The following is a 13,340-nucleotide window of genomic DNA, read 5'->3' as shown; positions in this document are numbered from 1 at the left end:
CTTCAGGTGACCAGGTCTCGTGGAGCTCTGCTGCAGTGGAAAATGGGCTGGCCTTGGATTTTCAAGCCAACACACGGTCCTCTCGAGCAGTTGTCTTGCGGGGTCGGCCTGACCTGGCCTTGTCCAAAACGTCTCCATTCTTTTTTTTTTTTATCCTCTGAACTTGACGCTGAGACACATTGAAGGTGTCTGCCACATCAGCAGTGGATCTGGTCTTCAACCTCTTGATAATTAACACTTTAGTCTCCGGGTGAATCTTAGGCATGTTTGCAGAGGTCTAGTGTACTGGTGTTCTTTTTATACACACCTGAGACCTAATTTATCCATTATTAGTCACAGGTGAAGCTCATATAACAAAGCGACAACACTTATGTCTTGGCAAAAATTGACTCAATGGGCTTTACCAAGCTGTGAATATTAGAATACTTTTTGTCAGTTTCGTTTTGCACTGAAACATTATTACAAAGCTGTTGGGATTAAAATTACCCATTTCTTGTAACAAAATCTTGATTAGAAATATATTTTAGCTGCACTTCAGGTCAATTTGTACACAAGCGACAAGACTTTTGTCAGGGACTGTATATACATTCACATAGGGTTTCATAATAAAATTTTTGAACCGGTAGGATTTTCACATAGCTTGAACTTTATGGAATTGGTAGACATTTCTAACATGATGGCAGTGGTTATAGGTCGAGGGAATTTTTCTTGTACCCATGAACAGGGCTGTTGATGGGGGGGGGGGGGGGGGGGCGGTGATTACAAGCAGCCCTCCCATATCGGCCTCTTTGGGTTGGAAGGGAATGGCTCCCTGCAAACAGCTTCTGTGTAGCCCTCTGCCAACAGAGCATCGACTGCCGGTTATTTTTGCTTCGGGCGGTGAACAAGAGCAAGTGCCTGTTAAAATATTGCACCTGGTGTAATTAAAAACGCCACACAGTTTTTTACTAGTCCTTTTATTTAAAAAAAATTAATGAAATAAATGTCCCTGACTTAAATCTGTTGTCCATCACGAGGAATGGCGCTTACTGACATGCAAGCAAAAGAAAAATCCTGCAAAAAGGCCTCTCCATTGCTTGTCTCTCGTCAGGTGACCCTTCCCCTTCGTTTATTTTTTTATTTTTTTTTCTGTGAGAACCCCCCCCCCCCCCAAATCATACCAGACCCAAAGTGCCTAGATAGGTGGCCCTGCTGTTGGTCTGTTATGGACACCAAAGCATTATTATTAGTGCTAATGTATGTGACACTGCCACTTATCTCAATATAGGTACATTTTATCCAATTGTACATGTTCCTATATGTTCCAGGATGAAACCGAGAAAAAAGAAGAGAAAAAGAAGGAGCCAGAGCCAAACTTTCAGTTACTGGAAAACCCAGCTCGGGTAATGCCAGCTCAGCTCAAAGTTCTTACTATGCCAGAGAGCTCCCGTTACCAACCTTTTAAGCCTGTAAGTACAACCAAATTATTTTGCGTAATCCATATACGCTGATGAGAGATTGATGCCATTGAATGGAGGTACTGGCAGAAAGCTGTAGGGAGGTACTGGCAGAAAGCTGTAGGGAGAGTGTGCAGGAGCCTGACACTGCACCCCATGATACAATACTTTGCAGGCTCCTGAATGGGTGAAAATAACAAATGCACGTTTTTGATTGATTGTTCAATATTTTCATTTATTTTTTTCCTTAAGTGCAGGTTCACACAGGAGGAGACCAGTCAGGCAACTTGTCAGCCTGACAAGTCTCGCTCTATTCAGTACAATGAAACCGTTCTAAGTCGCTCCGCCTTAAAAAAAAGGTTCCTGTACTGCTTTGTGGCAACTTTGGAGCGGCTTGCATTGACTTCTATTAACCACTTCCCGCCCAAAGACGTCATATGACGTCTTTGGGCGGGAAGTGGTGATATCTGACTGCCTGCAGCTACAGGCATCATTCCCCACTGTCTGACTTCTGGAAAACAGGTCCCAGAAGATAGCAGGGACCATTAAAATCGTGCAGTGCGACATGTGCAGTAATGAACCAGGAAGTGAAGCCGCCAGGCTTCACTTCCTGATCCCCCTTACCGAAGATGGCGGCAGCATCTGAGAGCCAAGTGGTAGATCGGCTTCGGGTGCCGACATCGCAGGTGTGCTGGACAGGTAAGTGTCCTTATTTTAAGGGTCAGCAGCTACAGTATTTGTAGCTGCTGACTTTAAAAAAAATCAGCGGACCTCCGCCTTAAGCTGCCATTGTTATCCACCAAAGGAAAATGCAATGCTCCGTTGTTATGCTTTTCCAATGGCTTCAGTATTAGAAAATCGTGTGTAAATAGAACCGCAGCGATGCCATTAGTAGCGGCACGCTCAGTGCGCCTGCGCCCAGTTGACATCGGTGCAGTCTTTCCTGGAAATATCTCCTTGTAGGTTAAGGAGATATTTCTTGCACCTACAGGTAAGCCTTAATCTAATCTTACCTGTAGGTCAAAGTGGGCTCTAAGGATTTACAACCACTTTAAAGAAGTTCATTGATGCACGCATTGGGAGACTGCATGGTGTACAAAATGCTTTTTGGAAAAAAGAACTCATATATGGTGCTGCTATGAACAGCACCAACCCTCTACTGCTTCTATACACCCAGCTTTCCCATTCCACTGAGAGCAGGTATGTTGCATGTATGGTGCGTGCCAATGTCACAAAGTCCCGCCCATGCAGAGTGATGGAAATTGCATTATGAAACTAGATTTCAGAAGACCTGCAAGTCCATAATTGGTTTGGAAAAAAATAAGTGGAGTTGCTATTTTTCTTGGTTGTAGGCCTCCTACAAATATTGTTGCAAATACATTGTGGAAAAATAGAGGTGACAGGTAAGGATCCGCTGGTATCTCTGGCCCTTGATTGCGCCTATGTACATAGTGCTACTGTAAGCAAATCACATAAGGAGAATAACGGTCAAGGCACACAGTTGCTGTTCAGATGTTTTTTTTTTTTTTTTTTTTTTTTTTATCTGATGCTCTACTTGGGTTTGCTGAAGATCATCTGTGTATTCCACAGCTCTAATGTAACGGTGTTCCATTAATTTTGTGGCAAATGTGTAGGGTTTGGTGTGGTTAATACATGAGTGGATTGTATGTTTAATTTATAAGCCAGTTTTTTTATCCATGTGTTAGTGGTGATGTAGGTATCTTGTGCTTCAACTAAGATAAAAATGCTGCAAACAGAGCTTTAGCTGTATTTTTGCTGACATGTCATGATTTTTCAGCTGTTGGTTTATTTTATCAACTTGTAACACTAAGGCATAGTATTGTTATGCCTGTTGCCTTTTTTTTTTTTAAACAGTCATGAATAATCTGTGGTGTGTTTTGTGGTTAATCACATTTATATCTGCATCTGCCTATCACATTAGTGTGCAAATGAGTAGTCTTGTAAAAGTGCCTACAGAATCTTCCGCTATGGGCCTATTCACATGAATGCTGCAGTGATTTATTTTCTAAAGGGCACCCCAATGCACCTGCTTTGCTGAACATCTTCTCTTTTAACAGCTATCGAATGGCGGTATAATAATCCTTAGAGACACTAGTGAGGAGGAAGAACAGTTGGTGGAACCTGTTGCTGCTCATGGTCCTAAAATCGAAGAGGAAGAGCAGGAACCAGAGCCTCCAGAACCATTTGAATACATTGATGACTAAAAGTAAGTGATGTCTAAAATTCTACTACAAATTACTAATGCTATAATTTGTATCTATAGATATAGATATTGCATCTAGAGCCTACAATTGGCAAACACCTGGAACCAGTGTTCGTTGTGGCACATGGCAGTGCGTGTGTTTCAAACCTTTTGCTACCATAACTAGCGCTGCTTTCAGGGGTTGAACTAATAGTGTTCTGGGCTGGTTTGGGAATCCTGGCCGATTTTTCAGAGAAGTTTGTTCTTATGCATTACTTTTTAAAAGAAATCCAAGTAAACCCATTTATTTGCCTTTCTTTAAAATAGGAATGTGTGAATGAAAAGCTCTTCTGAAGTAAGAGTCAAGAGTTGAAGTAAAAATGCAATGTTTTATTTCATATATGCACTATAAGTAATTTATATGATCATACTTTATTTACCATTGTAATATTTCACTGACATTACTGTAATACCATATCCTTTTTTTTTTTTTTGTAGGCTTCTTGTGGATTAATGTATGGTGATAGAATAAGTGCCACCACCAGGAACACCTTCAGGGCTGCATGTTGACTGTCATGCTGTTCTGTTCTACTCCTAATATAGAGGAGCCGTGGATCCAATGTTACTGTCTGGAGTGCTCGGTTTTCAAATAAAATTCAGAAAACTATGCTGTTTTGAGTGTTTCATTTTCAGAACATATATACAGCTATCAAAAAAAGTGTAAATTTACAGCCTACAATACACCACTCTGTGCCAAATAAGCCTCACTGTCCTTAAATCACCTTAATGATTCCGCAAGATAATATAATAAGTTCTCTTGGTTACTTTTCAATGAGTGTTTAAAACATTTAAAATTCATAAAAAAAAATGTTTAGAAATTAATAACAAAGTTATAGTCAGGTTGAAATAAGACAAGTCCATCAAGTTAAACCATAAGAAATAAAACAATAATATCGTGCAATCACATATACCCAATTCTATACCCACAGTTGATCCAGAGGAAGGCAAAAAACCCCAGCAAAGCATGATTCAATTTGCTACAGCAGGGGAAAAAAATCCTTCCTGATCCCCCTATAAGGCAATCGGGTATTCCCGTATTATGTACATTTAGGAAAGTATCCAGGCCTTTCTTACAGCACTTTACTGAGCTGGCCAGAACCACGTCTGCAGGGTGTCTATTCCACATTTTCACAACAAACCTTTCCGTATTTGGAGGTGAAATCTTTTTCCTCTAGACGTAAAGAGTGTCCCCTTGTCCTCCGTGTTGACTGTAAAGTGAATAACAACACCAAGTTTACTATATGGAGCCTATATATATTTTTACATGTTGATTATATCCCCCCTTATTCTCCTCTTCTCAAGAGTGAATACATTTAATTCCTCTAATCTTTCCTCATAGCGGAGCTCCTCCATGCCTCTTATCAGTTTGGTTGCCCTTCTCTGCACTTTCTCCAGTTCCCCGGTATCCTTTTTGAGAACTGAAGCCCAAAACTGAACTGCATATTCCAGATGAGGTCTTAATGATTTGTACAGGGGCAAAATTATATCTCTCTCCCTCTCTGGAGTACATACCTCTCAATACAAGAAAGGACTTTGCTCGCTTTGGCAACCGCAGCTTGGCATTGCATGCCATTATTGAGCTTATGATCTACCAAAAACCCCCAGATCCTTCTCCACTATGGATCCCTCCAGTTGTACTCCCCCCTAGTATGTATGACGCATGCATATTCTTAGCTCCCAAGTGCATAACTTTACATTTATCAACATTAAACCTCATCTGCCACTTAGTCGCCCAATTAGACAAAGCATCGAGGTCGGCTTGTAAATTGGTGACATCCTGTAAAGACGTTATTCCACTGCATAGCTTGGTGTCATCTGCAAAGACAGAAATTTTTACTTTTGATCTCGGACCCAATATTATTTATAAAGATATTAAAAAGTAAGGATTCCAACACTGAACCTTGGGGTACACCACTGATAACCTTAGACCATTCAGAGTAAGAATCATTAACCACTACTCTCTGAATTCTGTCTTTTAGCCAGTTTTCTATCCATTTACAAACTGATATTTCCAATCCTGTAGACTTTACCTTATACATGAGCCTTGTGTGGGAAACTATCGAACGCTTTTGCAAAATCCAGGTATATAACGTCCTCTGTCCAAGGTTATACTTGCCTCTTCATAAAAAGAAATCAGGTTTGTCTGAAAATTTCTGTCTTGAATCCATGCTGTCTGTTGCTTAACCACTTAAGGACCCCTTCACGCCAGAACGTGGGGTTGCGCGCACACAACCCGGACCGAAGCTCCGTGACTGCACCCCCGATCGCCGCCGGTGTCCCACGATCGGTCCTCCGGAGCTGAAGAACGGGGAGAGGTGTATGTAAACACACCTTCCCCGTTCTTCACAGTGGCAGTGTCATTGATCGCGTGTTCCCTGATATAGGCAAACACGCTCAATGACGTCACACGTCCAGCCCCGCCCCCCTAGAGTTAGAAACTCGTATGAGGTCACACTTGACCCCTTCAGCGCCCCCTAGTGGTTAACTCCCAAACTGCAATTGTCATTTTCAGAGTAAACAATGCATTTTTATAGCGCGTGGTCCCAAAAATGTGTCAAAATTGTCTGTCCGCCATAATATCGCAGTCACGAAAAAAATTGCTGATCGGCGCCATTAGTAGTAAAACATTTTTTATAAAAATGCAATAAAACTATCCCCTATTTTGTATATATAAATTTTGCGCAAACCAATCGATAAACGCTTATAGCGTTTTTTTTTGGTTTTTTTTACCAAAAATATGTAGAAGAATACGTATCGGCCTAAACTGTTTGGGAAAAAAACGTTTTTTTATATATTTTTGGGGGATATTTATTCTACCAAAAAGTAAAAAATATTGAAAATTTTTCAAATTTCGCTCTATTTTTGTTCAAAAAATAAAAAACGCAGAGGTGATCAAATACCACCAAAAAGCTCTATTTGTGGAAAATTACGCCAATTTTGTTTGGGAGCCACGTCGCACGACCGCGCAATTGTCCGTTAAAGCGACGCAGTGCCGAATCGCAAAAACTGGCCAGATCCTTTACCTGCATAAAGGTCCGGGTCTTAAGTGGTTAAATAGTTTATTTCCAGCAAGAACTCCTATGTGGTCTTTTATTAATCTCTCTAGTATCTTCCAAGCTATAGAGGTTAAACTAACAGGTCTATAGTTACTTGGTAAAGACTTTGTTCCCTTTTTAAATATGGGCACTACATTGGCCCTGAGCCAATCCAGTGGTACTATTCCTGTCATTGAGTCCCTAAAAATTAGACCCAGTGGCTTTGAAATGACAGAGCTCAATTCTTTTAGAATCCCTGGGTGGATGCCATTAGGCCCAACTCCACACCAAAGTCTTTATATAAAGTGAGGACAATAAGAACAGTTCAAAACAGTAGTAGGTGATCCTAAATGGTTGTCAGTGTGCACCTTCCACCGAACTTCCAATTTTCACCACGTGAGGGCCCCCCCCCCAAGGGGTTACACTTGTTTTTTCGGGAGCAAATTTTAATAATGCTTAAAGTGAAACAATAAAAGTGAAATATTCCTTTAAATTTCGTACCTGGGGGGTGTCTATAGTATGCCTGTAAAGTAGCGCACGTTTCCCATGTTTATTACAGTCCCTGCACAAAATGACATTTCTAAAGAGAAAAAAAGTAATTTAAAACTACTCGCGGCCCGGCAATACGGCAATTGTCGGGTCCCGGCAATACAGATAAGTCATTGAAAAAAATGACACGGGTTCCCCTCCCCCAGTCCATTACCAGGCCCTTTGGGTCTGGTATGAATATTAAGGGAAACCCTGAACCAAAAAAAAATAAAAATTGGTGGGGGTCCCCCCAAATTCCTTTACCAGGCCCTTTTTAAGGGGAATTCCGCGCCAAATTTAAAAAAAATAAAAATGGTGTGGGGTTCCTCCCAAAAATCAATACCAGACCCTTATCCGAGCATGCAACCTGGCAGGATGCAGGAAAAGAGGGGGGACGAGAGAGCGCCCCCCCTCCTGAACTGTACCAGGCCACATGCCGTCAACATGGGACGGATGTCCCCATATTGATGGGGACAAGGGCCTCATCCCCACAACACAACCCTTGTCCGGTGGTTTTGGGGTTCTGTGGGCGGGGGGCTATCGGAATCTGGAAGCCCCCTTTAACAAAGGGGATCCTAAGATCCTGCCCCCCCTATGTGAATTGGTAACGGGGTACATTGTACCCCTGCCATTTCACCCAAGAAAGTCAGAATAAAGGAAAAATAAAACGCACACAAAGTTGGGACAAGTCCTTTTTTTAAAATTCCACTTCACTTTTTTGGGTGAAATTGTAGGGGTACAATGTACCCCGTTACCAATTCACATAGGGGGGGGCGGGATCTGCAGGTCCCCTTTGTTAAGGAGGCTTTTGTGGCAAGGGTTGTCCCCATCAACATGTGGACACCCTCTCCATGTTTAGGGAATGTGGCCTGGTACGGTTCAGGAGGGGGGCGATCTCTCGTGCCCCCTTTTCCTGCTGCCTGCCAGGTTACATGCTCGGATAAGGGCCTGGTATTGATTTTTGGGGGGAACTCCCACGCCTTTTTTTTTTTTTTGTTCGGGGGTTCCCCTTAATATTCATACAAGACCCCAAAGGGCCTGGTAATGGACTAATGGGGGAACCCATGCCATTTTTTTAAATTACTGTTCTCTTTATTGCCGGGACCTGACAATTCATTATAGCCTCGAGTTTTAAATTACTTTTTACCTTTTAGAAATGTAATTTTGTGCAGGGACTGTTATAAACACAGGAAAAATGCGCTACTTCACAGGCATACTATAGACACCCCCTAAGTACGAAATTTAAAGGAATATTTCACTTTTATTGTTTCACTTTAATCATTATTCAAATCACTGCTTCCAAAAAAGTCAGTTTTAAAACTTTTTTTTTTTTTGCATTGATACATGTCCCCTGGGGCAGGTCCCCAAACACTTTTTATGACAAGCTTTGGGGGCACCTATGTACAAAAGCATCAATTGTGCTATGTGTTTTTATATTGAAATTCAGTAATTTCAACTACCACAATTTTATCCTCCAGGGTCCTTGCTTTCAGAAAATACTGAGGAGTTTAATCTTCAGGCCTAAAATGTAAATTTTAACTTTGCCTCCCCCCATGCCAAAATGCTGCACTAAATTTAAAAGAAAAACTTTAGGGGAAAAAAAGAATTATAAAAAAATAAAAAAAAACTTGCATTTCCCTCATACCTTAGGGGGTGATGTTGTGCTCCTTCTGACAAGAACCTGGGAAATGTGGGATAGCAAGATGATGCCTAAACACACTGCAGGAGCGTGTTCTTGTGAGATTTGTGCTACTTCTTGTTTTTTTTTTAGAGGGGGGAGTTGTTTAGGGGAGCACAATAAATGGGTAAACCTCATAGTCCTGTTGCAGGGTCCTCTTTAAATGAACACATACCTGCATGAGTTAGTGTGTGTGTATGTATGTATGTATGTATATATATATATATATATATATATATATATATATATTTATATATATATATATATATATTGTGTGTGTGTGTGTGTGATATATAATTAGGGATGCACAGATATATCGGTGGCCGATACATATCGGCCGAAAATAGCAATTTTAGAGACAAGCCGAAATGCATTTAAAATCGCCGATAATGACCGCCCTCCGTGGGTGGTACCATTTCATCTAGGAGGGGGCGCTGTTCTTGTACAGATGTATTTGCGGCCGCCAGACCATTACAGAGTGCGGGCAGTGGCACTGTACAAATTGTGTGCCGATTGCGCTCCACCAGAGTCCTCCTAGCTCCATTTCCTGATTTTTTTTTTTTTAACTCCCCCTATGGGGGAGTCTCTTGGTACAGTCCAGCGTGACGTCACGGCCGGAGGCGAGGGAGGACTCGGAGCTGCCTGTGACACAGAATAGTCGCACTGCCTGCTTAGGAGGAATCGAGCAGTGTGCTCCAAAAAAAGTAAGCACTAGCAGAACTACAGAACCTGTTAGAAAATAAGTTATAAATTAGATCATGGAACAAACAAAATCGCTGGATTGGGGGGGGGGGGGGGGGCATGGTTAATACTGACTGAGGTGACTGACCAGCACTTTCTTAATGAAAAAATGACAGATAAAAAAAAGTTAGCTGACATTTTTTCTCAGTGGCACAGTGAGGCTGAAATTGATGTTTTTTTTGGTAGTCAGAGAAGGCAAGCATGGCTCAACACACAAACTTTTTTTTTTTAAACTTTTGTGTGTTATTGAGCCATGCTTGCCTTCTCTGACTACCAAAAAAAACATCAATTGCAGCCTCACTGTGCCAACACACACAGCCACTGTGCCCATTCAAAAAAATTGAAATGAAAAGAAGAAAAGTCATTTTCAGTTTCGGATTAATTTTTTTCGGGGTTTCGTTTCGGTTCTGAAATTTCCATTTCGGTGCACCCCTAAAATTATATATATATATATATATATATATATACCAGGGCTCAAAATTTCAAGTCCTGAGCTACTAGCCAGGCCTCAAGAGTTACCAGTTGCCCCACCTATTTCATACACTGCCCTGCGCCTAATTGCACCCGTAAACACGCCCTCGTAGATTATCTCATGGAATGACAATGTTTTATGCAGAATCAAGTTACAAAATTAAATATTACCAAGAACAACTTTAACAAAATGGGACAGGGCACTGGGGGCAGACCAGAGGGACAGGGCACTGGGGGCAGACCAGAGGGACAGGGCACTAGAACTGGATCTCTTCCCCATTCTCTTGTTGTCTCCTCTGCAACTCCCATCCATCCTCTCTCTCTCCCATTCATCTCATCATCAGGAGCCTGTGTGTGCGTCTCCACGCTTACATGTCCCCACTTCCCCCTTTTATTCAGGCTGGCAGAGAGGAGAGGAGCTGCAGCACAGCGGGAGGGAGTACAATCCAGCGCTGAGATCCACACAACTGCACAGCCATTGACACCATAGCACAGCGCACACTGACAGCACACAGCACACATTGAGACCAGTCTGTTCACAGTGCTCAGGCTAAACTGTTGGGCACTTACATAGAGCACAAGGAGAAGAAAACTGCACAAACTAGAAGGCTGCCGCTCTCATGTCAGGGCAACTTTCAGTGAGCGCTGCACCGGAGTGGTAATTTTTGCAATCCACCACCTCACTCATTACTTTCTGCTCTCCAGCTACATTGGTCGGGGCCCGGGGGAGGGGGGCAGGCTCAGAGAGGTCATACTGTTGGGTCCCATGGCTTAATGAGAATTGTAAGTAGAGCACCTGTGTACTGCTCTGCCTGTGCGCGGCTCACCAGACTACTTTTCCCGAGCATGCACCTTTCCTCTTTGGCCGCCAATCTCATCGGGACTCTAGGTGTAGGCACAGATTGGAGGGAGATTGGTCATGCAGCCCTGTCATCACTCGCCCCCAGCTTAAATCCACTCGCCAAATGCTAGTAGGCGAGTGGAAATTTTGAGGGCTGATATACACTATTAATGTAATAACTTCCAGTGTGGCACATGAGTCAAGTAGCTGAAAACTTTGCTTTCATAGTTTGTGATAAAACCATGCTTCTCAGTGCAGCATCTTTAAATTAAGGAATGAAACCCAGTATACAAACTGCACCACTCCATCTTCATTTAAATGGTTTCCTATGGAATAACAAACTATGGCTGCATTAAAAAAAACCACCAAAAATAATAGGTGAACTGTTTATACAGTACCAGGACCTATGAATAATTGGTTGTCGGACGAATACTTTGCGTTTCCATTATTTCTTATGGGGATATTTGCTTTGATATACAAGTGCTTTGGATTACAAGCATGTTTCTGAAACGAATTATGCTTGCAATCCAAAGTTATATATCAGACAGGAGGCTTCGTATCTTATGCAATTCTTTCTTTACTAAAGCTCATAGCAGAAAGACATAAAAAACTTTATGGTAATTTACAATAAAAAAACTCAAAAGGACTACCAATCCCAGCAGTCCCTGGGCCAACGTGGCCCCTCCCAGGCCTTAGCCTATATATGGGACTGTCTGAGGTAACCACATCCTCTTTCTTTCTGCTCATCGCAGCTTTCAGATAAGTATAGATGTCATATTTATTGATTTTATAATACAGCTGATATTTGGGCACTGGGCTGTGGGGAAAACCCCCCCCCCCCCCCAGCGCCTGCCTTTTTCTCTCAGCTGTGCACTACTTTGTTTTATGCATTATTTTATTCACATGTATGTCTTTTTATGCATTCTTCCATGCATATTATTTGTATCCTGGTGATGTGAGGTGACAGGACTCCCCCTGCGATTCCACCCACACTTGCCGAGCGCGCGGTGCAGCCGCGCTTCTCTTCTGCACATCCGCGGCTCACTCTCCGCTCCCCGCCCGCCCGTTGCCTTTCGCCTGACAGGCGATATCCCTGCGCAGTCGGCGCCATCTTTCCCCCCTTCTCCTCTCACGTTTCGCGCGCGGAGGGGGGGGCGGTACTCGGCGCCGTCCAATCAGCGCGCTGGAGGCATAGTCTCGCGAGACTTCGCCCCCAGAGCGCGATAGAACGCAGGTTTTCTCCCTCACACCGCTGCCAGTGCAGATCGTCGGTGTAGAGGTGAGGAAGCCTGCTGCTGTGCTGCTCCCAGCCTTTTCTTTCCCCTTCTGTCATCCGGAGATACTTGCTACCTCCAGACATTTCCCTCATTCCTCTATGCTTACAGCAGCCTGTAAGGATAGTTAGATTTTAAATAGAAAGTACCTTCTGCACTTTAATACCAGGATAAGAAGATCCTTAAAAGAAAATACTGCAGTGTAAATACCTTGAGGTATAGATATATATACAAGTGCAGATATATACATTAAGAGGTGATCAGTGTTTTAACACATACGGGCTATATATATATATATTAACCATGTCTGAGGACAATTTTACTGCCCCCCTTGCAGGGGAGGCTTTCACCCTTGATACCACACAGTTCATGACGGCTGCTCAGATCCAGGATCTGATTAACATCTCTGTCCAGACGGCTCTGGCCTCGGCCATCCCGTCCAAGGGACCATACACCTCTAAGACTGCTATGACTACTCCGCCTCTAAATGGCGAACCGCCAAATAAGAAAGGCAAGGTTTCTTTTAAGCAGAAACACATTCTAGCAGCACCTGACTCCCCGACAGGGGAAGTAAACAATTTGTTCCAGGCAGTACCCTCCCCGGCCTGCCAACCTCAATATCCAACAGACCCTGACCGACCCCTGGGCCTCAGGGAGTTAGACACTAAGAGGCAACGGTCCTCGCGAAGGACCAAACCTGACTCCTACGTCGTTTCCTCGGACGAGGATTCGCCAGGTGCTTCAGGGAAAAGCGAGTCTGATGACTACGGGTCGGATGAAGACAGACAGGATATTGAGGATACGGCATTTCACTCCAATGCCACCCCTGATACACAGGGAGAAATTATTTTGGATGCACTGGGGGAACCATTCTTCCACCCAGATGCCATCGCTCACCCGCGATCTGGCGATTGGTCCCCACTGCCTCACGTATCTCAATACGTAGAACAGTGGGCCAGGAAATCCCTGGACAGACCTGCCCGCAACAAATTAAGGGCCGAATGCCCTAGACCAACCATCCCCAACAAGGTGGTGGCCACACCAGAGGTGGACCCCATGCTAGCTAAATATCT

General features: G+C 43.2%; 1 protein-coding gene across 1 annotated transcript in view; it reads left to right on the top strand.

The window, feature by feature from the left end:
* PSMD1 (proteasome 26S subunit, non-ATPase 1) overlaps positions 1–4,306 on the top strand; it is a 102,546-nt gene extending 98,240 nt beyond the window's left edge. The window contains exons 23-25 of the mRNA XM_040349713.1: positions 1,308–1,448; positions 3,515–3,663; positions 4,138–4,306. Coding sequence (XP_040205647.1) covers positions 1,308–1,448; positions 3,515–3,661 — 288 coding nt within the window. The 3' untranslated portion in view covers positions 3,662–3,663; positions 4,138–4,306. The remainder of the gene's footprint in view (positions 1–1,307; positions 1,449–3,514; positions 3,664–4,137) is intronic.
* The last annotated feature ends 9,034 nt before the right edge of the window (positions 4,307–13,340 follow it).

This window comes from Rana temporaria, chromosome 4 (genome assembly GCF_905171775.1).
Source record: "Rana temporaria chromosome 4, aRanTem1.1, whole genome shotgun sequence".
In the NCBI taxonomy this organism is placed as follows: domain Eukaryota; kingdom Metazoa; phylum Chordata; class Amphibia; order Anura; family Ranidae; genus Rana; species Rana temporaria.
The sequence above is the reverse complement of the archived record's forward strand: the minus strand, read 5'-3'. Positions and strand labels throughout refer to the sequence as shown.